At 43.2% G+C, this 24,602-nt stretch overlaps 1 protein-coding gene across 1 annotated transcript in view; it reads right to left on the bottom strand.

Moving 5' to 3' along the window:
- Positions 1-11,199: 11,199 nt before the first annotated feature.
- ITGA8 (integrin subunit alpha 8) overlaps positions 11,200-24,602 on the bottom strand; it is an 85,877-nt gene continuing 72,474 nt past the window's right edge. The window contains exons 24-25 of the mRNA XM_044424859.1: positions 20,634-20,756; positions 11,200-16,039 (exon numbers count right to left, since the gene is read on the bottom strand). Coding sequence (XP_044280794.1) covers positions 15,953-16,039; positions 20,634-20,756 — 210 coding nt within the window. The 3' untranslated portion in view covers positions 11,200-15,952. The remainder of the gene's footprint in view (positions 16,040-20,633; positions 20,757-24,602) is intronic.

The following is a 24,602-nucleotide window of genomic DNA, read 5'->3' as shown; positions in this document are numbered from 1 at the left end:
ATGAATAAACATTAGCCAGCAGTTCTGGCCTTCCTTAAGCCTTCACTGTAAAGCTATTTTACAAGTTACAGTACGATTTGTAAAGGATTTTAGTAAGATGACTCAGCAGCCATATGCATAAAAAGGTTAATTGGTCAAGAGCAGATATTATTCATATCCCGGCACTGCTCAAGTCTTTTTTTCAAAGCCAAACATTTCAAATGGGATCACATGGGAAATCCTGTGCTATTGGCGTGGGATGGACCTTCCTATCTTTTCAATCTTAAATCTTCCAAGTGCTGACACAGAATCTGAGATGGGATAAGACATCTAGATTTGTATGTCTTTAAGAGCATCTGGAATCTTTAAAACCAAGAAGGACTTTTTAATTTATTATCCTTAATTGTCTCACGTGGATGTTAGGGTACATTATCGCAAAGAACCAATGAGATGCAGATGTTTCAAAGCTGACACTTTACTGGAAGGAGTGCTTTCCCTCCTTTTGGGGCAAAAAGACAACCTTATCTCTTTTCATTTTTCTTGACACATTTTCTATTTTTATCCATGCCTGGAGAGACATTTATGGTCAAAAGCAAAGCTGCAGAGCTCAAATTCCTACAGATGCATTCATTGCCCTAAAACCTTGCTGGCCATGAACTCAACAGGAAACCTTCCGACAAGTTGTTCCACGAGTCCTTAGAGGAAACCCAAGTGGGAGGAAGTGGATAGCTGTGGATACTTGTCTGTATTTGAATTTGACAGTGGTCCCTGCACTTTGCTGGTCTTAGGAGAAGAGGATGGGTGCAGATACCAAGCGCGCTGCTGAAGAGTAACATATAGCCATGTTACCGTATGGCTAAGTATCGTCCTCAGAGTTTAAATTCAGATGGTGCTTACACATCACCCAAAAATAGGAAGGGCAGGGCTAGAAAGAGGACAAAGAGGGCACAGATAGGCAGAACATCCTCTTATGCTAACTGGCAGAGATAGATGCAGTCTTGGAATTAATGCCTCCCACATAAATAGCAATACGATGCTCCACAGTGGGCAAAACTGTGACCAGGTGACCCATGTGCTGGCTTAGCGTATGTACACAGTGTTGAGGGGCAACCATAGCATCCTTGGTCAGGGTTCTTATCTAAGGTGGACTTGCACTGAACAGCCCTTCAAATAGGCTTACAAACAGGACTGTAAAATAGGTCAACCTAGTTAAAATGGGAGAAAAGGAATTGGATTCAGAGCCCTTCTTCAAGAGTAGTTCCAATTCTTTGGAGGTAGATTTGAAATCACTTTGTGGGCAGGGCTGGCTCTGACATTAGGCAGAAGGGGCAATTGCCTCAGTGGAGTGGGGCAAGGGACCCTGCCCGTTCCTTCTAACTCCCAGATGTTCCCCTCTGCCAGAGGACAGAACGGAGCACAGGGTGCACAAGCTCTCTTGGTCCCCACGCTACCTGCTGCCCCAGGAATGGTGAAAGGTATTGGCTCAGCACCAGCGTTGAAGTAAGACACTGGTAGACAGGAGAGAAGAGGAAGCATCTTGTCTCAGATAGGAAAAGGTCTTGGATGGATTGACCCTGCTTGCAGTCTTGTCCAAGCGGAAACTGGAAAGATAAAAGGTTGACAGGCATGTTTCTTTGTCATGACTGGCTTCCGGACAGAGTTCATACGGGTGTCAACAGCATGGTCGTTTTTTTCTACACTGTTCTGTGAGGTAAGGTCTACCATCCCATGCGCATCTGGTTCACGTATCACCACAAGCCAGGCATGGTTTTTCAAACTCTGTGCTGTTATGAATGAAGAAGGGGCAAGCAAATCTCTCCTACTGCAAATAGGAAGAGCAAAATAACCCAGGATGCTCCATTTCTAGGTTCATAAGCATGATGTTTGAACTGGGACATCTGGTTGTAGGGGGAAAGACAACCCAGAGGTATAAGCTGTGATCAGACCATAGTCTACAACTCTGGCTTATCTCTGCCTTTACAACTCAGAAGTCAGCTTTGAGGAAGTACATTCACCAAAGATGGAAGCCCAGCCTACTGATGCGGGTTGCCGATGTCATCAACTTTCCTTGGCTTGCTAGGCCTCAGGATGAGAACTAGCAATGCCCGAGCCCATGCTCCAGTCTGGAAATGGCCTGTTACACCCCTCTCCAAGAGTGAACACCACACATGCATATACACAAAGACATCTATTGCACTTTGTGAAGGCTGGCCCACACACAAGGGAAGCTAGTTGTACTTGAAACTAAGCCTGGAGCAAGTGGAGATGCTGGGAACATGCTGGGAAGAGAAGGGCAGGAGAGCAGATACCTCAGTGCAATCCCTGTATTTAAAAATAGTTAGTCACAGGTGGGTCACTGAATTAGTTCTTTCTGTATTGTGTCAGTCAATTCCTATTGTTAGCCCCAGTCAATTCCTATTGTTTTATGCTAATGTATACTGATCTAGTATACTGATCCCATCCCTCCTACAAAAGTCTGTTCTTCAAGGCACACCTTAGACATGTGAATGTCTGTCTTTTCTGCTTGTTCTCCTTCTTGTGTTACCAGCTCACCTTTTCTACTCCTCTGGAGTTTCCTCCCATCCCTTTGACAAGCATAGCACATGACAGTTTCATAACCCTAACCATAGGCTGAATCTCCTCCCCATTGAATTTCTCCTTAAATTGTACCATGGTATTTGGGGGTTTTTGGAAAAGTGGCAGAATCACAATTTTTTTTGGCCAGCTCACCTTTCTACCCCTCCTGAGCTCGCACTAAACCACACTCCTGAGTTTTATCTTAAATCTCCGTTCTTTTATCCTGATTTGCCATTAGAAAACTGGTACAGAAGTACTTTTGTACAGACTCCATCTGCTTAGTTCCTTTGGGGACTGCCTGCATGCACATGTACTTTCTTGTATGCCTGAATAAACTGTGAATGTCACTTGGATTGTACACTCCAGTGAACTGTCTTTGGGTGCTTCTTTCCGTCTTAACAATGGCAAGGATGCCTGGTAACCCCATGTGAATGAGACTCCTCATCTGTGGCAGCTTTTAGTTTGAGCTTTATAGGATCTGTGCATAGTGCTGAACTCCATCCCACCAATAGGTTCAACACCATTCATCTTCATGGGTAGCTTCTATATAAGTCCCATGAATGAAGAGCCCCACTGACATAGAAGTCAAGAGTCACCTGCTTTTTAAACCACTAAAATAACCCTGATTTTGGAATAAAGCGGCTGCTCTTCTTCCCCCCACCACTCCCATAGAGTGCAGCCTCTGGGGGTTTCCATGATAAAAAAATGCCCCCCCCACCGATTTTTTGCAGTTGCCCACTCCTGGAGAAGACCCACTGAAATCAGGTAACTGATTGAATTCTACTGCAAGACTAGATGTGACCCAATGAAGGTTAGCAAAGGCTTTTGCAAACCAGCCAACATATAAATGGAAGAATGAATGCTCCTCACAATGTCGAAAAGCTATCTCACCCCAAATCTGGAGACTTACAAATGAACATCCCAAACAAATCATTCTGTGCAGTGCCAGTTGCACCTGGAGGTTACAATCTAGAGCAAGCAGCCTGCAAAACTGTTTTATCATTTATTTTCTTGTAACGGCCACTGCCAGATCCCTGAGCATCTGGGAACTTCTCTCTAAAGACAGAGATCAACAGGACAATGGAGAGTACTAAACAGACAACCATGCTAGGTACTTAACTGTGTGTAGCAAACTTTCTTTTCTGTAAAACCAGAGAATGCTTGACATGCTGCCTCAAGATATTGTTTATGAGCAAGTTCTTTTTATGCTTGCTGGCAAACATCCATGTTGAAATGCCGTCTGAAGTTAGTGCCTCTTGACAATATAAAGTCTTGATTTTAGCTTATGCCGGCGCCATGATGTGACACAGCAGGAATGTTTTTAATATCTGAGGACTGGTGCTTGTTTTGACTGAATTCACATCATACTGGAGAGTCGTTACTGCCCTTCTGTTTGCAAAAATAAGAAGCTGATGCAAGAAATAAGAAAAATATTCAGGGTCAACATTTGGTTCACTCTGTTGTATTCCACAGACAGTAGTTCATCGGATCAGGATGTTCAGTGATGGCCATACTGTAATTTTTATTTTTTGCTTTTTAAATGTCAATGCCGGATTGCTTTTCCAGAAAGAACCTGCTCCAAGAAAACTGAGGAATCCCTGGAGATGCTCGTAACAATTCAGAGTTTCCTTGTCTGCTTGTTACCTGTCATCAAACTGAAATTGTAGTTAAATCGAAAACATCGCTGATTTTTCATCTTCAGGAGAACCAGGAAAGCCTGCCATGTTTTGCATCCTGTATCTGGAAACACACCGATGCTATGTATCTCACTGTATCTTATGCTGAGTAAAGTGTAAGTTGGATCAGGAGTGTAACCTAGCTTTGGGAGTGGTATAGCATCCCCAGCACTCAATTGCTGAAGTGAGGCTCGGGTGCCGCACACCCTGATAGCCTTTGGTTCTGAGCTGACACATCCAATTGGTGGATCATCCACCTAGGAACTCCATTTATCAGAAATGATGTAGTGATTCCTTACTGGGAGGGGGAGCAGCACACAGGAGAATCCCCATCACAGACCAGAGAAAACAAATCATCATCCTACTTCCACCCCAAGCTGCTGGCGGCCACCGGTTGGGGAACAGGGCTGCAGGACGGGAAAGGGCAAGGTCCAGGACTCCGCAGGAGCTTCCCAGCTGTGTTCTGCCTATTTGGGAGAAGAAGCAAAGATTGCCTCCCGTTTATCACCAGGAATGTTTCTGAGCTTGGCATGACAGGATGGATCTCATGATCCACAGTACCTGTAACTATGGCCATTCCAAAACTCCTTACTTGCCAAGCGACTGGTTTAAATGCCTTATATACCATCTATCCTTAAGGGTACTGCACTGGCAAATAAGTATGAGACATTCTTCTGTTTTTCTCCATCAAACTGACAAATTGCAACAACCCATTTCCATGTGGGTGAGAAGTGGCTTTGAAAAAACCATTGCCATTACATGCCAGCCTCAGATTTCCCTCTTCTTTCCATGGGCAGCAGGGAAAGCTGCATGCTCTGGAATTTGCAGTGCAGAAAGACCTGTGGCTTCAAGAATATTCTTTCTGGTGCATCAAATGAGGACAAAATTGAGGAACGGCCTTAACTCTTCACATTAGATCATTTTCATATTGATCAACACCTGTCCAAAGCCTTTCCCATGCTTTTATTGTCTTGTAGAATAATAAGCTTGGTGTGTTGTTTTTGTTGTTATGTTTATAAGGAGGAAACTGAAGGGTTACATCTGGAGAGAATTAAACTCTGTGGCTTGGATGCAGCAGGGATGGAGACAACATGGAAGAGCGTTGCGCACAGTGACTATGAGATTGCAGAAAGAGCTGCTCATGTCAGTGAATCCAGGCTCATGGGAATTCTGCAGCTGAGCCTGGGAGAATGTCAAGGGTGCGCCCTTCCTTTCTCTAGGGCATCTTTTTGCTTCCCGGTTATGCCATATACCACCCATGCTTGTCCAGCAAAGGAGAGAAGCATGCTAGTAAATGTTCCAGCTGATCCTAGCAGGGTTTGCTTTCACAATTTCAAAATTATTAAGCTTGATCATAAGAATGATAAGTAGACTCAGGTCCAGAAGTTGGTACAAGACACCTTGCTGTATGAAACAAAGGTCAAAATTGTGCTCCCTGCCATTCTGGGCTCTCAGTTGAATCTCACATTGAGGCCACGCTGGCTTCTTCCATTGCAGCTGCACAGAGCAGGCTGGCTCAGGGGCAAAGGGCAGGTGGGGTGAAACATACAACACGCTGCCAGTGTGCCCCCAGGGCAGCATTTGCCATTTGAAGAGGCTGCCCCACACCCCCCATTTATTTATTTATTGCTCATTTCTTTCTTTATTTATTGATTGGTCCTTTATTGATTGATTGATCCTTTATTTATTGATTGATTGATCCTTTATTTATTGATTGATTGATCCTTTATTTATTTATAGCTCTTTGTTTTAGCAAAAAGCACCCTACATTTTGTAGAAGGATCTGGGAACTTTGGGACACAAGGTATTCCTCACTCATGGTATTTCTGGGTGTTTTCAAGAACAGCATCATTTCCCAGGACCTCCCTCCTGATTTGCAGCCAATATAGCAGTTTGTGTTTGTTTTCTAGGAAGGAAAGCCTGGTAGTTTTGTGAGCAGCGGTAGGAACCTGGTATACTTGTGCACGCTTGCTGCGTTGCAATGTCTCCTAGCGGTTGGGTAATGGAGTTCACAGAAAGACAGGCACACACAAGCAGATGCAGGGGGTGGGGGGAGTGCAGAGGAACCGACCAGCAAAGAAGACAGAAGCACAAGTCATAGAAAAGAGGCCTCATGGAGAGCTGTGCGGGTGCAGCAGCAGCAGCCAGAGGGAGGGCTCAGGTAATGGAACAAGAGAGTCAGCAGTTGATGTGGAAGGACAAGCTGCGTGAGGGAATCAGGGGTAACAGAGAGAAAAGCAAAAGGAAATTTCCATGAGCCAAAAAGGAAAGCTCTGGCCGAAGACAAAAAATAAGTGCCTGACACAGCGGAAGGCCAAGGAAAAATACCCAACAGAGAAAGAAACAGTTGCTATGAAACAGAAGTAGGGTCTGTTGCTGAAAGGACCAAAGATCTGTGCTGACTGTCAGGCCAGACAGAAGCACTGGTCTACAGGGCTGTATTTTCTGAAGTGGTCTTCCAGAAGTTGGAGGAAGAAGAGACAGAACTGCAATAGATGCATTGACTGGGTTCATGCAACATGCTATTGTGTTGCCTGAACCCTCCGTGGCTTCTTGGGGTGGCCTATAAACCCAGCTGCTCGGGATCTAAGACACTCCTGGATGGCAAAAACCACTATGGAGCCACTGGGCTGGAGGGGAGAAAAAGGTTTGCCACTCTGAGCAGCTGCCAACAGGAGCTCCACAGATGTGCCTAAGAGGCTTACTTGGCAAATGGTCCCTGCCAGGTGTGACGGAGAGTGTGGCATCCCTGCCACCAGCCGCACTAGCAGGAGACATGGCCCCGCCTCTCCACACCGCAACAGTCAGCCTTTTAGGTGGGCGTAGTGGTAGGCAGTGGGCACAGCCTGTGTCTGAATGGGCAATCCCCATTCCCCCTGTTGCTGCTGCTGCTCAGCTACGGCAGGCAGGGGAGGCTTGCTTCTTCCACAGACTCCCTCAGATACATATGGGAGAATTGAGAGGGGAGGAGGAATGACCCAACCTCGGAGACCTGCAACATCTGCTTGTAAGGCACACAGGATCGCTTGCAAAGGCAGGCACTTCTAAGGGTCACCTGGCCAGCTGCTGTTCAAAGGAGATGCAGGAATGGATGCACCTTGGTCGGTGCACCTTGAGGAAGGTGAGTGGTTCTCATCAGCTCACCACCCTGCCACCAGTCAAGAACCAAGGCGAATGAGAAAAGCAACGCAGAGAGTGTCCAGAAAGAAAAATCACTTCTTTGGGTACACAGAATAAAGTGTGCCTGCATGATAATAACTGCTTCAGTAGTACACAAGCTTGGAATACATTAAAACACTGGCAAATACTTTAGGTGGTCTGTTCTACAAATGTGAATATCTTGGCATGCAGTTATTTCCATAGGAAAATATTCGCCTGCCAGAGGGAGGGAAAAAGTAACTACCAAGCATAAATACCATCACTTTGTACTAGGCCAGAAGGTAATCAGATATGGTATCAAGAGACATGAAGATGGCAAAAGTTCACCATCACAAAGACGCTGAGGGAAAATAGCAAGCTTGGTAAGGAATTCCAAATGTTTATAGCAAGGTACAATCAGTAACAGAAAATGGAAAGCCTCTGCATCCCTCCCGACACCCCCAATATCACACAGTAACAATTCCCACATGCTTCTTGAGATGTTGGCTGTAGAAAGTGCCAGGTTCATCACCAGCATGAAGCACAATGCGCAGGTCCTTTAAATCTCAAAATAGAAGCCGTAAGGGGTAAGGAGCCCCACAGATAGAGAGGTGGCCAGCCTCCTCTGATGCAAGTTCCACTTGAAAGGATCAGGTCGCATGTGGTTAGAAAGACCTCTGCTTGAGGGTCTCCTGAGAGTAGACCGCTGGGCAAGATGAAGAAAGAGTTTCACCCAGGACGACAGTGTCCTATGTCTGGTGTACTTGAATGTGCAGGTACTCGGTGGGACAACCCCCATAGCCAAGCCTTTGAGTAGACTCTAGAATTGCTAAGAGCACAGGCAAAGCTGCATGTTGCACTGGAAATCTGTGCCTAGTTCACCTTTATAATTTTTTAATTTCCTATTTTACCTTAAAGCTGTGTGGAAGAGGGGAGACTTTGGGTTTGTGGGACATACTTGGCTTCAGTTATTTTGTTTCACCCCCAAAATGTGCTTCGCTTTGACTTTTTTTGCAACCAGAACCGAATGCCGCTCCATGTCCTTCCACATACAGATCTACCTCAGATTTCTTCATTTCAGCACTGGAAATGAAGTGAAGGTGGTGGTGGGAAGTCAAGCAGGAGCAGCTTGGCCAGCAGCCACCCCCGAGCACTCACTCAGCTACCACCAGGACAAGAGATGCTGTTCCAACCTGAGCTCGACCGATGTAGCTTTAATCATTTGAGCATCATGCTCCTGCTTCTCTCCTGATCCCCTTCCTTGTGACTTGCGAGTGTTTTTAGAATGTGAGCCTGAGGGCAGGGACTGTCTGCTGGTTGACTCCAGTAAGCTGTTCTTGGAATTGTATGACTGGAGTGTGTGATTGAGATGTCTCACATGCATAAAGCATTTCTTTGGTCTATTGTTGAATACTTGGGAGTTGCAAAGCATTTCCAAGGCACTACAGGTCATGCAGAGATCTACCCATGGATCTGGATCCATGTTCTGCCCACCCTTGTTTTAAAGAAGTGAGTGGAGTGGAAGCTACAAAGGGGATCAGAGCAGTGGCTTAGCTGGAGGGGATGCTTACCCTTTCGCCTGTAGGATTTCTCCAGCTTAAATGAATCCATTCCCCAAGCTAGTGTTAGACCACAGACTGGAGGGTACAGGGGGATGAGAAATATGCATGGCTTCCTCACTGGAGCAAAAAGCAGTAAAGGGGTTTGTTTTAGCTTGTGGCAAAATGTGCCCAATGTCAGAATGGAATGAAATGAAAACAGGGGCTTAGTATGCTCAATACAGCCTAGAGCTGGGACAAATGCTAGAGGAATCCATCCCTCTAGTTTTTGCAGACTTCCTCTCATCTTCTGCCCAGTCATGCAAAGAGAGCTGAGCCAAGAGGAAGGCTGTGAATGCTTGCAGAATGAAAGTTGCACAACTGGCAGCTTTTTTCCATGTCAGGGCAGTAGTGCAAAGGGCTGGTACAGCTGGCACCGAAGAGAGATGCTGCTTGCGCTGTGGTCTCCCACAGCTCCATTCCTGTGAGCCTCACACGATCAACCTTCTTCTGCATCAAGTCAGCAGCCCAGACAGCTGTTGCAGGTGGTGTGGAAGATGGATGCTGCTTGCACTGCACAGGTGAATGCAGGGTGTGCTCACCAGGAGCTCGGACTAAGGGCTGCTTCAAGGTGAACCAGAATCCAGGGAAGTAAGTCCAGGGAATCTGATGGATTTCTATCTCCAGACGGATTTCTCGCACATTCCTGTCTTGGTCCAACCCAACAGATTTGTGGACAATAGTTACAAAACAAACATTCTAGGAGACAGTAAAAACATGTAGTATAAAATTAGTGAGTAAAAAATGAACTACTTAAAGTTAAAAAAGAAGATAAAAGAGCTGTTGACGATTCTCCGAGAAGAATCTTGTTTTAGTTATCATGGATAAGGACTAAAGCAAAATGTTCTTAAAAGACCTTCCTTTAAATAAATTGTATCATGAATCTCTCCAAGGGTGGGGCTTTGAACATTGCCAGGAGCCTTGGCCTTCTGGATCGAAGACGGCCCTCCTGATCGGTGTTGCGTCTGGATCCTGTAATGGTTTGTGCTATGGAGGGTCTGTCATGCCGATGTATGTCGCCATATGCACCGATATTGACCACATTGCCCTAAGAAGCTGGACTTGCTTCCCCTCTTTTCAATTTGTTCCTTCTGCCTCTCCTAGACATTTGGTCTTCACGGTCAGACCAAAGAAAACAGAAAATGTGGCCAATGTTCTCAGTTGAGACATGTTCCAGGACTGAATGATAGCACATCAACTGTGCTCCATAGCATGAACATTGCCTGTATTAAGTCTTGGTCATACTTGGGCCTACATAGAAATGCTCATACACAAACTGCTGAGCTTTCCATTTCCAATTTACATTCACAAATCTAAGAAAAGCTGCCGAAATGCTACAGTCCTTGACAGCGTAAAGCTACAAATATTACTATGAGAGGGAGTGCATTATGCCAAGGAACAGGAATCCGAAAAGAGCTTCTCTCAAAGTAAGCAATGTCAGCTCATGTTCCTCACACTTGCCTTTCTGTGACACTGTGCAGCTGCCACAAATGGACCCCAGCCAGACCAGCTATGACTGATGTTGTTGTTTCCATTTCTGTAGCTTTCACCCCCTCCACACTTTTCATTAGAATAAATGATAATGACTAGGAATGCATGGGGAAGAAAAGACTTGGCTCCTGCATTGAAATTAATGGGTTAACCTTTGTGGAAGACATGTTGGCTGGCTTCACATCATAACAAGCAACTTTGCACTGTTTCTATGATGCATGGTTTTTTGCTAAGCTGTCCGTCAGTGGTTTGCATAATAACATGCTTTCTGCCTTCAGCACATATCCCATCAGCCTCCATGCCTGAAATTCAATCCCACACTAAGTGGCTGGGGCAGCTTGTGCAGCTGCTGCTCTTTCCAAGGTACATTATGGGGTCTGCATACCAGGATTATGGAGACCACAGTGCTGGTTTTGGATGACCAGAGAAACCATGGCGATGCATGGAACCATAGAACAGATTGATGTTGCTTACCTTGGTTACTAAAGGCCAAATGCACCATGTTGAGGTATCACAAAAGGGCTCGGGTGACACTACAGACCACCCTGCACAAGAAAGCGCCATGACTTGTCATGTCACGCAAACCCACCAACTGAGATGCTTCTCTAGGTAGAAGCAATATTAGAATCCCCATGGCCATAGGAAAGTAATGAACTAATGCCACTGTCTGTTCATTTCTCTCGTTTCATCAGAGGGTCCAGACTGAAAATATTTAAACACATATCAACAAAGCCTGAGGATAAGGTAGAACACTTACTTTTTTATTTGTCCATCAATATATCATTTTTTTAAAACCACAAATGCCAGTGTAAACATGCGCCAGGTACATAGATAATATAAAATATTGCACATACGAAAAAATATATTCCACATTTGTTAATATTTTAACCAATTACAATTGTTGCTGTGTAGTTGCTGTCCGTGTGTTTAGACAAACCATTGTTCCAGATAAACTATGATTATAACATATTAATTCAAGATTTACAAAAAAAGGTACAGTTCGCTGTATTTACATGGGTGGATATGAATAAACTGAGTAAGGTGCAGAAACCTGCAGAACAGCTTTTATAGTTGGGGTAACCCTTCTTTGCATGTTACAAGCTCATAGAGCAAGAAAAGAGCTTTAGCATAAGGAAACCCCTTTCTGACCTTTCCACCTGGATGCAATCTTTCTAGAGATCCCCCCCCCACCCCCGAGTGGCTCTTGGTGGTTATGTAGATCCACAGTAGACCTCAAGGCTACTCAGGACAGGTGGCGGTCTCAGGACAGAATCAAAACAATAAATCATTGCAGAAGGGGTAGACAAGGGGTGGTCTTCCAGATATTTTGACCTACAACTCCCATCTGCTTTCACCACTGGCTATGTTAGCTGGGGCTGATGGGAATTGTTGAGTAGAAGACCTGGAAGGCTGCAAGTTGGCCTCCCCAAGATCTTCTGTGGACTAGGTACATGAAGTACTATTTTCAGAGAAATAGGTGTTTATGGTTGCTTTTCTTATCATGCAATTTCATAGGAGTAAAACACATTGTTCTTTTACATACTAATATGGCTACCTGACTGAAAGTTACCAGCACAGGCCAGTAGCTTTTAAACGTCATGACCTGAGGGATCCCCGTCTACACAGATGCTTGTCAAGCATCTGCTGCAGAGCCTTTTCTTTTGCAAGTTGTGATGGATTCTGGGCTGCATGCGGGGGCTCGGTTCACATGCGGCACCAGCCTGCTTTGGATAGCTATGCATTTATTGCCAAAAAGGAGCAAATGCAATATTGAAAAAGGAGACTTGGAAAAGCTGCTATCATTTAAATAGACATGCAATCCATCTCACTACACTGTGGAAGACCGAGACTGGGTGAGCTGCCAGCCTGTTCCTTCTGTTGTCCAAGTACGTTCTGTGGATAGACATTCCAAGGGCCTTGTTACTTCCCCTTCTTAGGGTTATCTTTAAACCAGCCTTGTCCTGGACTGCTTTTTAAACAGAAGATGTTTTTGAAGAGAGCAGGAGAAATGACTACCCTATGCCTGGGGGACCTTGCCATTCCCATCCACAAACTCAAAATGTACCTGAATATGTAGCTCACACACTCTTGCAACTGGGTACCACATGGGGAATACTACATGGGGAGAATGACAGTGGTCCATATGTTTATTTTCCAATGTTGACTTTCCCTGGTTGAGAAACCCTGATAAGATTCTGAGGAATTAGAGTCAACCTCAATTTAAGAAATACTGGGATAGAGTTTGGACTTTCTCTTGACAAGGTTCTTTCCACAAGGACCCTTCATGATTCACATTCATGTGAAATAAGATAGTCCCTGCTGGAATTCACAGATGCCATTATCTGATCTGGTTTCACTGCATTCGAAAGGTAACTGGTTTATTTTTACTGGCATTTATGTATCACAATTGCATGATTAATTGAACTTGTTTTAAAATACAGGCTGACATCAAGTGCAGGCCTGGCTGGGCACCAGCAAGGCTGTACATCACAGCAAGGATGTGTTGATAAAGAGTCCCTTGAAGTTGTGCTGCCTCTTCAGCGGGGCACCCAGCTTGTTCTGCCGCCTTTCACTCAATGGGAGCAAGAAGGAGGATCAGGAGATGCCACGGACTCCTGACAAGCAAGTGGAGGCAATGATGAAAAAGAGGAGCGGCACCAGCACCGGCTGGTGATAACAGCAGTGCAGAGGGAGACCGACACCACGGAAGGGGAGCTGTCCAAGGGCTTTCAAACCAGGCACTGGCCTTGATCAGTGCAACCAGTCCTAGGAATCTATTAAGGAAATGGCTTTTAAAATACAGCCAGAAATCCACATTTTTTTCTTTACAGGTTTATGTTAGGAAATGTGCTAGGGTTTAAATTAGTGATATTTTGTCAGTCAACTCCAGCATGGTGCCCTCCAGATATAAGGCTAGAAAATGGTTTGGGGATTCTTGCAGAGAAACTTGGCCACAGAGTGGGATACCCTGGAACCTTTAAAATGACTCTGTCATGGGATCTATGAAATGTGATGCTGGCTAACTATTCCCTTGTTTTGGAAAAAAAGATGGAAGCCTTATTATTAATTCCATTTCTATCCCACCCCACAGCTGAAGCTCTTTGGGCAGTATCAGTTTGAGAAATATCAGTTTGGGATGCCCAAAAGGCTCCAGAAAGAGAATGGAATGGATCCCAGGCATCAATAGACTTTCCTCCCATTCCAGTCTGATGACACTAAGAAGTTATTCTGGTTTTTGGCAAAACAAAATTTGGGATTAGTAGAAACATTGGTGCTACACTGAAAGTCAAACAACCAGCTGAGAGAAGGGAAAAGAGCAAGTAGTTGAGTACATACACTTTTAAATTTAATGTTTTACTTTTAGATTCAAAGGATGCAAGTAGATGAAAGGAGCATGGAATGTTCAAAAATTCATCCAGATGTTTTGCACAAACATACTTGGATTCATTGCTAAGTGAGGCCAATGGAAGGCACTTTGATCCAGTTATCACACTGCCCACACTGACTGGTGGCCATTGCGAAGGCTGGTGTTTATAGGATACCTTGGAAAACTTACTGGACTGGGTCCAATGACGGGGGAGATGCAGGCCAGTTAAGAGAGGATACAATGTGTTCATTGTCAACACAAAAATATAAGTCAATTTTGGATATTACTAATAAAGAAAAGCTAATCGTAATTAAGAAATCAATTGTCCACATGGATGTCTTGTATATGTAGTGCCCAAATTGGTCTCAACTGTACCCTGCTTATTTTTTATACATAAGAATGCACACTGCTTGGCCTTTTCTGAAGAAACTAATAGGAAGCTGTTCCGTGTGGCTGAGCTTTGTGCACATATTGGAGTTTCCATGCCCAGAAAAGTCTTGCAAGAACTGGGGCTTCTAAACTGTCCACTAATAAAAAAAAGAACAAGGTCAGACAGACATTCCTAACAATGTGCTATGTAAAAAACTGGGAGAAAGACATTTCAATAGTAAAGCTATGGAAGAAAAACAAAACACAAAAACAAAGATAAAACTCCATACAAGTTTTGAAATAAATTTGGGGGATTTAGGAAGGCTATTTTACGATTTCTTATCTGTTAGCCAGATGTGCCACATTGGGATTAGGGAAGGTTTGTTTAGCTCTAAATCTTGGAAGTATTTTTTCTTCTACTACTGCATCATCAGTGGTTTTTCCAATTGGAAGATGTTGAATAGGGTGGACTTGCACTAGTGGGCCAAAGAAGCACGTCTTCCAAAAGGGCTGGTGGATGGAGTTTGCATCAACATGAAGGCTCAACTGATATTTTTTAATTTATGGAGGATGTTTTATCCAAAATCAGGTTTGCCAGCTGGTTTCCCCCCCTTTGTCTCCCCTTTATAATGAGTGGCTTGGCTTACTTGCTAGAGACAAATGAATTTAATTAGTAGAATATATACCATTTATTACAGCTTTTTCTACCATTAGACACATATATATGGAACTTTCCTGTGCTTGACAATCAGGTTATAGTTATGTTCATGGGGTGATGTGATTAAACAAATGCTAAGCCCCATCTTCTATGCCTCAGGGACAGGGGCTGAACTAGATAATCTTCAGTGTCCCTTTCCAGGCCCATGATTCTAGGATTCTCTGTCCTATAAAATAATAGGTAATCTGCTTTCCTTCACACACTTATAACTGGTACATGGAATGTGCAGGATACATTCACTCTATTTACATACAAAATACTGAAGCTGTTACTGTGAATACAAACTTCAGAATCTATTTTTTTGCTAGAATGCCAAGTCTACAAAAGATGGAAAAATAAATAAATGAGCCTCACTTAAGTATTTTTAAAGGCTGCTTTTGCTTTCAGAAGTACTTTCACAGTACCAAAGGGTATTGCTTGTCTCCCTGAGCCAGTTTCCTGGGCGTTCTTATCCTTAGGGAGCACACCGTAAGAGTTTGAACATTTTGCCTCGCTCATATTTAAACCGTACAGCAACAAGGGTTTTTCATCCCTCATGGGTCAAACACTCATGGCAGTGCTTTTAATGCATCCCACAATTTTAATGACCAAAGTGACTTGATAACATGTTTTGCTCATCACTGTTTTTGAGGCTGTGTTAATGTTCTTTTTTGCTATCTCTAGTCGTCATGTAGTGAAGGTACATTACCACAAGATGTAGTGACGGCCACCAAGTTGAATAAATTTAAAGGGGGATGATGCAAATTCATGGAGGATAAGACTATCTGTGGCTGCTGATCAGTCAGTTATCACGGTCAATTATCTCCAGCACAAATTGCAGGCATATCCTGTTCTGGTCTTCCCATGGGCATCTACTTGCCCATCATGGGAAGAGAATGCTGGACTGGACAGGCCCTCAGTCTCAACCATCACAGCTCTTCCTATGTTCTTCATATGTAGAACATCGCATAGTTCAGATTACAACAACATCTTGACAGGTGTGAGTTCAAAGGAAGGTTCCTGACAGATGAACCCACTAGCATGTTTCCAGTCCCCTCTACTATGTGTCAGTAGTCTTGTCGCTTGTTAGTTGCACTCTGTCAGCCATGTCATCTCTTGGAGGCCTCGCTCGGTCAAAGAAGCCACACTAGAAAAGAGGAACAGGAAAGTGAAGACGAATTGGCAAAGTGATCATTCAGTGCCATGCCATCTTCTAATCTGCAGAACTTGCCCTTAGGCTCCCATTAGAGCTTGGTTGTACATGCCTCAGCACATATGCTGAGGTAATTGTGGATAATGTTGGCAGCACTTTTTGCTTTAAAAAGATCTCATGCAAATCTCCAGACTGCTCTGTATGTGCCAAGGGCTAATTCAAAGGTTATGTTCTGCATGCAGAGGCCATGGAGTAGAAGAACGACCCTGATGCATTCTGCCCGATCACAAAGAAATTTCAACCAATAGACAGCAAATTCCCAAGAGCTCCTGGTGTGCAGCTGGTCCATGGATTCAAGCCCATCCCAGGATGAATCAGACTGCAAATGTTGGCATTCCATCCCTCATGGAATTTTAATTTCAAATGCCTCTACAATTTAGTTACATTAATTTTGAAATGCTTCTACAAACATGGAGTGTATTTGGTGCACTGACCCTGAAAAGCAGCCTGGTGTGCCTGTGGGGGCCACTGCTGAAAGGAAAATCTCAGTTAAATGCAGGTGCACAGATTTCTCACAACCATGGACATCCATCAGACAACCCTGAAATCAGATGCATTAGGATTTGTAGCTACCCATGCAATCAAAAGTGAATTCATTTAAACAGTCAAGATAGGAACTGAAGGGCAGAAACTGCCATGGGGCAGAGTTTTTATGGAGAAGGTACTTATCTGAATGCATGGCACTGCCACAAAATCCCAAGTTCCTTCAAGATGTGGAGTAAACAGGAGCTTGCGGCTGAAATCCCATGTACAATTACCAGGGAGTAAGCCCACTGAATGTAATAGGGCTTACACGTAAGCAAGCATAGGATTGAGTTACATCTCTCATAAAGTGGATGAGTCTGGCAACAAACAAGCACCACTCTGGGTAAACAAACAAATCTACTTTTGCATCATTTTAGATATAACTCCAGCTATTGTTTGAATCCATCTCAGGACTTTCAACACAACTGCATGTGTGTTTGTGCTCATGTGGAAGCATGATAGCACTATCCATGCCACTTCATTAAACATGAAGTTCCTCCAGATGTTATCACAGGGCTGCACCAACAGCATTCTGGAAGATACCCTAGTACCAATGCTTAATGCTGGGGTGTTAGCCTCCCTATATTTGTCACATTTTTGTCATGTGAAAAATAAATGCTTTGTGATTACAATAGTGACATGCTCCTATGGAATAAATGAGGGTGAAAGCCAGGTGTTCCATATTTTTATTATATATAAATCTCCCCATACTGCAGAGTTTCAGTCTAAAAACCTTCACAGCTGTGAGCCAAATGAATCACTCGGTGGGGCAGATCAGAACAGCTGGGGAGTGTGTTGCTGAATGTTGTCTGTACTACACTCGCTGTTCATACAAACATGCACTGTGGCTGACCCGTTCTTCAACGAACGGCCAGATTATGAAATGATGAGAGGCTTGTGTGGGGCAAAAGCTTCTCACCTGCTTGATTTACCAATCTAAGTCCCTGGCTTTGATTATCTGTCCAAGTGGAGATGATATAAAGGAGTGGAATTTATTTTTTATTAGATCCCTGCATGACTGTCTTTGAGAGCATCTTTGGAATGATGGGCAGTGATAGAACCCATGAATGCTTTGTTCTTCTGAAAGGGCTTTTCTGCCAGGCCTGGGCGAGTTCCCATCAAGCTGCAGGTAGCCCACCCACCATGTTTGCTAGGCACTCACTAGAGCTTTTGGCTAGGCAGCCTGCATGTGATTGCAGAAACAGAGGGGATATAAAGCCCTTGGGAGGCCATAATTTATGGTGGGTAGGCTGAGTTCAAACCGGTGGGTCAGAGGTTGTACTAGGCTATCTTTCATGTACAGAGAGTCTCCTTGAAGAACTGCTACAATAGATATGCTCAAACTACCATGATTTAGGATGCAATCCTATGCATGTTTGGACAGAAAACGGGTCCTGCAGCTCCCAGCACTCCTCAGTCAGCATTGTTTAAATAGGCATAGGATTGATTCAGGAACCAAAAGTTAATCGGAAAGTTTTGAGCATTTCTGTATTCTTAATATGCAAACTCTAAAAAAACCCTTGAATTGAGATAAACTGTGTGGCAAGGTAAATAAAAATCAATCTTCAAATCAGATGTATATTTTTAATTAAATTGTGTCACTTAAAAATGCCTCTCAAAAAAAAAATCTGAATTATACATACCGGTGTTAACTTCTACATATCATTTTAAACTGTACTAATATGCTTCAAACATGTTTCTGCATTAAAGTTTCTTTTCTATTGTGAAGAAAAACCCATATTTTTTAGTTCTGAAGTCAAGCATTTTAAATATGATAAAATGAGTCAGGCACTGAATGTATTATAGTGGTAAATTATGAATATTTATGACTTTCTCTAAAACAGCACGAACATTTGCTTCCTTTCATAAAGGAACACCATTTGGCACACAATTTAGGACACTTTAGCTGGTGAGATTTTAGTCCCAGCCAAACATCTTCATCCCCTTGAGAAAAAAACCTTTGCAAATCTTCTATTTATCACATCTCTGCAGGTATATTTATGAAATTGTGGTCTGGGTCTTTAATTAAGGCTGCATGCCTACGCACACTTGCCTTGCTTCTAGGTAAGCATGGATAGGATGTTTCCGTAAGTGATCTTGCTAAGTATGCTAAAGAAAGCCAGACTGACATGTATTAAAGTGAATGCTGTGCTAAGCTGATATCACTCTATAGTGCAACAAGAGTGCAACGGACTACATGAGAGAGGTTTGGGATTATGATCTTAGTACTGTAAAGACTATTTTATACTATTTTGTATAAAGCTATTTAGAGAGACTTCCTATAGACAGGATGGATGCAGAGCTCTAATCTTGAAGCTGTTGGTTTAACCTTAGCTCTGCTGGCACAACCCAGGCCATTACAGCCCCTCTGCCCACCTTTGTTGCAATCTCAGCTAGATTTAGCTCACCCACCTGGCTGGGACAGTCCAGGGGCTGAGACGCTTGCACTTCCAGGGGATCCACAGCTTTGCCTCTCACCTCCCATTGGCACGACCCCTTTCTTCCCTCCTTCTTGTCTTCCAAGTTTACATTAAAGCCATTAGCAAAATCTTTGGGGCAAGGATTTTTCCTTTGGGAAAATCAGGGACAGAAATATCCCCTTGGGAGGAAAAAGCATCTAGTATCCGAAGGCTTCCCACTTGCAGGCTTGCTTTTTTTTTTTTTTTTCTGGTTGCAAACCAATATAGATTAACTAAGACAGACATCATTTTGTATGCATTGTTGTTCAGGAATGTGAAATATGATTTGAATGAATACTTAGATGGATTTGTTTCTCCATGATAATTTGCCAACCTAGTTTTAAATTAACCTAGTGAATGTTATTATAGAGTTCTAGTATGATAGTCTAGAATTCTAGTTCTAGTTGGCTTGCTGGAGTTCACCATTATCAACAACAAGGTGTTCAAGAACATGCATGAGAAAGGCATGGATAACCTTCATGTGCTAGTTGTTCTTCCCATGGATTACAGTTCTGTTACTGCTTTGGGATGTCTCATTTATTTTCTTATGTATGTTACAGAATCCATTGTATACAGCATAGCACCATTCTCCAACCTCATGCCCACCAAGTTCTTTGGACTTCAATTTCTTTCTGCCCCAGCCAGGAAAGCTGCGAGTTGGGAAGGCTGGTTACTTTATGATAACCATGATCATTGTTGCAAATTGGGAATCAGTTTTCTAGAATGTTCAGCAGGAATATATTCATTGTATGATATTTAGGACCAAACAAGGAAGTCTAATTTAAAAATGATCACCAATCTAAAATTGCTTTTAATGAGTCACAATTTACATGTACACTCTTTGAGCAGAAACTCATGCTTTACTCTATTTCAGCAATGTTTATCAAGGAATAAAAATGCAGGAAACTCATTTAGGAAAATGAGGTAACTGGAAAAGGATTGGATAAGGATGCAACAGCCAACAAAATCACTAATAGATATGATAAAGACCACTGGAAAATGGCTATAGTGGAAAGCTATGTTTCTGATGCGCAGAACTTGTATTTCTAAGTACTTTGAAGTCAATTGTTTCCAAGTCCCTGAACCAAAAACTTGTAAACTGCCAATGACTCTGTGACTGCAGGTCTTTAGGGATGCAGTAAAAACATCAAACAGAAAGTATGATATTAAAATAAAATCACTTGCAGTCTCCACAATAAAACATTTCTATCCCTCTAAATAGGGTGCAAGATCATGTTACACCAGATAATTCTTTGAGCTTTTATAGAGAAACAACACTAGGAACACTTATTTGCAACACACTGCAGAAATCTCATCTTCTGGACAAAGGAAGATCATAAGTCTTGGAAATCACAGCCATCTCTCACTTATAACTAGGCCTAGCATGGGAAAAAGAACCTGCCTCTTTTTAAAGACCAGCAACACAAACATTCCAGTTATCCAAAATAAATCACACACCCATCTCATGTGTCTGTGCTTACTTTGCTCAAAAGATCAAAAATTCCTCCCAGATTTTTGTTAGCATCCTCTCCAGTTCAACATACCTTCCACAAAGCTAAGGTCAACATAGCCAGAACCAGCAGTCCAAGGAGTATGGCTAATATTATAACCCACAGTGGGATTATAAAGGAAATATTCGGAGTAGCCCAAATAACAGATGTTATGATCTGAAATGGAAGATGGGGAAAATGAATACAATAAAATGAAATGTGCATAAATTATAATCTGAAAGAGAAGGTTGCTGCTGGTACGTATAGTGTTAGCAACCAATAGTTTAAAGAAAATGGTAGTCTTAAAATTCATTGTATAATAGCTGTCGTAACTTCATAAATCTTTGCTCTAGCATTACAGAGTGCAAACCTATTATATATCATTTGCACAGCTTGCTATCCATCCATCCTTCTGTGCATCCACCCACCCAGATGAGAAGGATGCCAATCTGGCATAATCTCTGTGACCCCCTACAAGTGAGAGCCCCCTCCAACTGTGAAGGATCCCCACAGCATTGTCTCAGCACATGTAGGAGGGGATGTTGCTCAGGCAGCAAGGCTGAAGCATGGAATGCAGGAGTGGAGAAAAGGAAGGAAAGAGAAGGAGGCTGAAGAAACGGACAACACAAGGAGCACCTGGCTCAGTTATGGGAGAAGGAGGAGAAGAATGAGTAGGAGGGAAGGGGAAAAGGCAGGTGGACTCCGGGAGCCAAAAAAGGAGAAATGGGAAAGAGAAACACCAGAGATTGTGGTCACAGCCACATCCGCCAACTCAGCTGTGGCACCAATAACTGCAGAGCCTGTGGGTGTCTGTGTGTGCATGGCTGCATGGGAAAGAGGGGAAACTGAGTTAAAACAGCCAGCAGAAGAAGCAGTTCAGGAGGAGGAGGAAAGAGGGAGGGTTGCCCTCTTCTGAGGGAGAAAGCCCAGGGAACACTCTGAAGCAAGTTAGAAAGCGAGATAAAATGTTATATGCTTTTGTCATAAGCATAATATATGCTAGAGAAGCTGGAAGTGGATAAGGAGGGAAGCTGTTAGAGCATGGGTCCTCAAACTCAGGATCCGGCCCGCCATGTCCATTTATCTGGCCCACCATAGAGGTTTTGGATATGCTGCCCGAGCACGCGCCTGGCGAGGTGGGGGCTTGCTTGTGCAGAGATCATTTTGGACTCGCTCGGAGAAAACCATCTCCTTGCGAGCAAGCCAGAACCTCGCTGCGTGCGCGTGCGTGCACATGCGCCCCCCCCCGCCCAGCTCGTGCCCCCTCCGCCCACACTGTCTTGGCGGCCTGGGCCCATGGCTGGCACCTTTCAACTGGCCCCCTGTTTAAAAAGTTTGAGGACCCTTGTGTTAGAGAAAGATTTGAATGTAAAAGCTTCCAAAGGGAAGAGCAAAAAAAGAGCTGGCCATATTCTGAAATGATAAGGTACAACATAAGCATGAAAGAGAATGGGAGAAAAGCAAAAAATATTTGAGAGATCTGGTGGGTGTGATGGAACCAGCAGTTTTCACTTAGCCTCTGGATGAGCAAATTCTGCCGAGTCATCAAACTGCTTTGGACAAGGTCTGTACCTAATATGAGTATATTGTACCCACTGTCTGTGCATTGTTGTAAACTTCCCAAAGAGGTTTGGCTATTGGGATGAATAGAAGTTAAACACATAAATAAATCAATGAACAAAATATGAGGAAACCTGAACTACAGAATGCCCTGCTTCAAGGAACTGCACCTTCTCCAAACAGGGATAGACATCAAAGGTAAATGACTATTTTCCTGGAGCTGATACTGCAGCTCACTGTGCCAGACTCTGCCTCTGTCTATCTCCATTTCGTCCGTGGCTCTGCCCATGCACTTCCATTTTGTGGCAGAAGGGCCTCAGCCATTTCCAGTTCTTTGAAGTGAATCCAGAAGTTAGAACTGTTTAACTCCTGGCATAAACCAAACAAATCTAAGCTCCTTTAGGCAATGGCATAAGCAAGAACCAACTTCCAAGCAGCTACCCCCAGCATTAGGCAACATGGCTGCAGACATCTGACACAGTTATATAGCTTTTGAAAAATTGGGCAAGAAGACACTAAACGAGACCCATTAAGACAAAACACATATGTCTTTTTGCTACAGGACAAACATTTAAAAAGTATCAGATTTAAATATTTACTTCTAAAAAAAACATTTTTTTTAAAGGAAAACTATTATACTTCTAGTATGGCAAGTAATAGTTTTTTATGGCACTTCATATACAAAAGTAAGTTAAAATTCAACTAAAATACTAAACACATTAATACTGTTTTCCCACATTCTAGCTTAACCCTAACCACATAAGCTGGCCCAGAAAAATAGATCTTATAAGACTTTTGAAACATACTTACATCTTGGCTCTGTTGAGTCTCCAGAGAAAAATTATATGCTTTCCAGCAAAGATTATATATTTTCCAACCTGGCATTTTTTCCAGCGTTTTAAAACTCTCTTTTGGTTGATTAATACATAAAATACCCAGTTCCCAGCTCTCTGAGATTTAAGTTACTGCTGACCACCAGTGTTGCCCATTCCAATGAATGGTGTGTAAACTGGAATTTGAACCTTAAAGGCCTGCTCATACTTCATACTGTAGACTAGAGATGGATATTGTAGATGCAAGCTTCACTGGCAATTCTGCATGGCTTGGCATAGGATTTCACCTGTGGTCAGTTCGCTTGTCTACGGTGGACCTTCGATCACACAGCACTGACCACAAGTGGTATCCACAACCATCTGGGAAGTACATATAAATCCCTCTTGGGGCATTTTAGAAGTCTGTTGCTTAAACACACAAGGAGAGGCCATGTTCTAGCCCTGCTCCTCTCCTTTGTAGGTCAAACTGGAAGAGCTTCCTCTGTCCATGGGGCTCGCCATTTGGTCCTACTCATTGGACAATGAGCAATCTCAACTGTGTGGAGAGCCCTCATGGAGAGAGGAGGTGCTTTGGACAGCTGCACTCCACACACTCAGCTCAGTTCATATCAACCTTCTCCTATTCCTGACAGCCAAAGTCAGCCAACTCAAATGGCTGCCTCGTGTGATATGTGAATAGATACCAACTGCAAGTGCAACATTAGGCAAGTGTTTCCAAGTTATACCCGAGCGGCTGTCGGTATATCACATGCAATGTTTTACATCTATTCCATTTTTACATAATATAACATTTAAAATACATTACACATGCATCATTTCCTTTCCACTCATTCAAGTACATCTGGTATATTAGGACAATGCATGGTCAGGAAGTTTTTAAAGCTTTCTGTACCAAATTCAAGTGAAATAAATGTGCTAAATTATAGCACTTTTAGGTGACCAGGTTTTTCTCCAGTTGCAAACTGAAATTTTTCCAAAGAAAATTAATTTCCAAAAATTCCAGAAAACCCACCAAGTTGCTCTCTATGTTCTCTTGCTCCTAACAAAATTATCTGGGGTTTCTAATGTTAAAAGCAGCATATTTGTCAGGAACGGATCACTGCTTAACCCTCTGCTGCTTCATTCCAGAAAGGCTTGATGGAAGGACTGAAGACTCACGCCTACGGGAGGAAAGCCTTCAGAAGAGACACACGTTCCCAGTATCAATGAGGGAGAAACAGAGGTACAATGAGGTCAGCAAGAGGTGAAGAAATAATCATAGTGACCCATGCCAAGGAGAACAAGTATGAAGGTATCTTGAGGGCAGCTCTAGTTTAAGGCATAGAAAGTGGGATTTGGCAATGCATGCAGGTGCCACTGAGCCCAGGTGCTCAGTGATCTAGTATGAGACAGGTGACACTTGCTATTTTGCTTAGAGCACAAGAATGCTCAAGATCCTTAGGAAAGAACTGGATTCCTTCCTTGATTTAAATACCAACATACTGTCTGGGTTCAGACAACATGATAACTGACACTGTGGGTTGCTGTTTAAATGTGGGTGGTCAGATTGCCTGAACCCAGCTGTGGTAACAGACTATAAGTTTTCTTCATGGTTCTTAAGCCATGGCTTCTTTTCTTGGTTGGATTCAGA

Source organism: Varanus komodoensis, unplaced genomic scaffold, assembly GCF_004798865.1.
Source record: "Varanus komodoensis strain SLA01 unplaced genomic scaffold, ASM479886v1 scaffold15, whole genome shotgun sequence".
NCBI lineage: Eukaryota > Metazoa > Chordata > Lepidosauria > Squamata > Varanidae > Varanus > Varanus komodoensis.
Note: the sequence above shows the minus strand (reverse complement) of the source record. Positions and strands in the feature narration are given on the sequence as shown.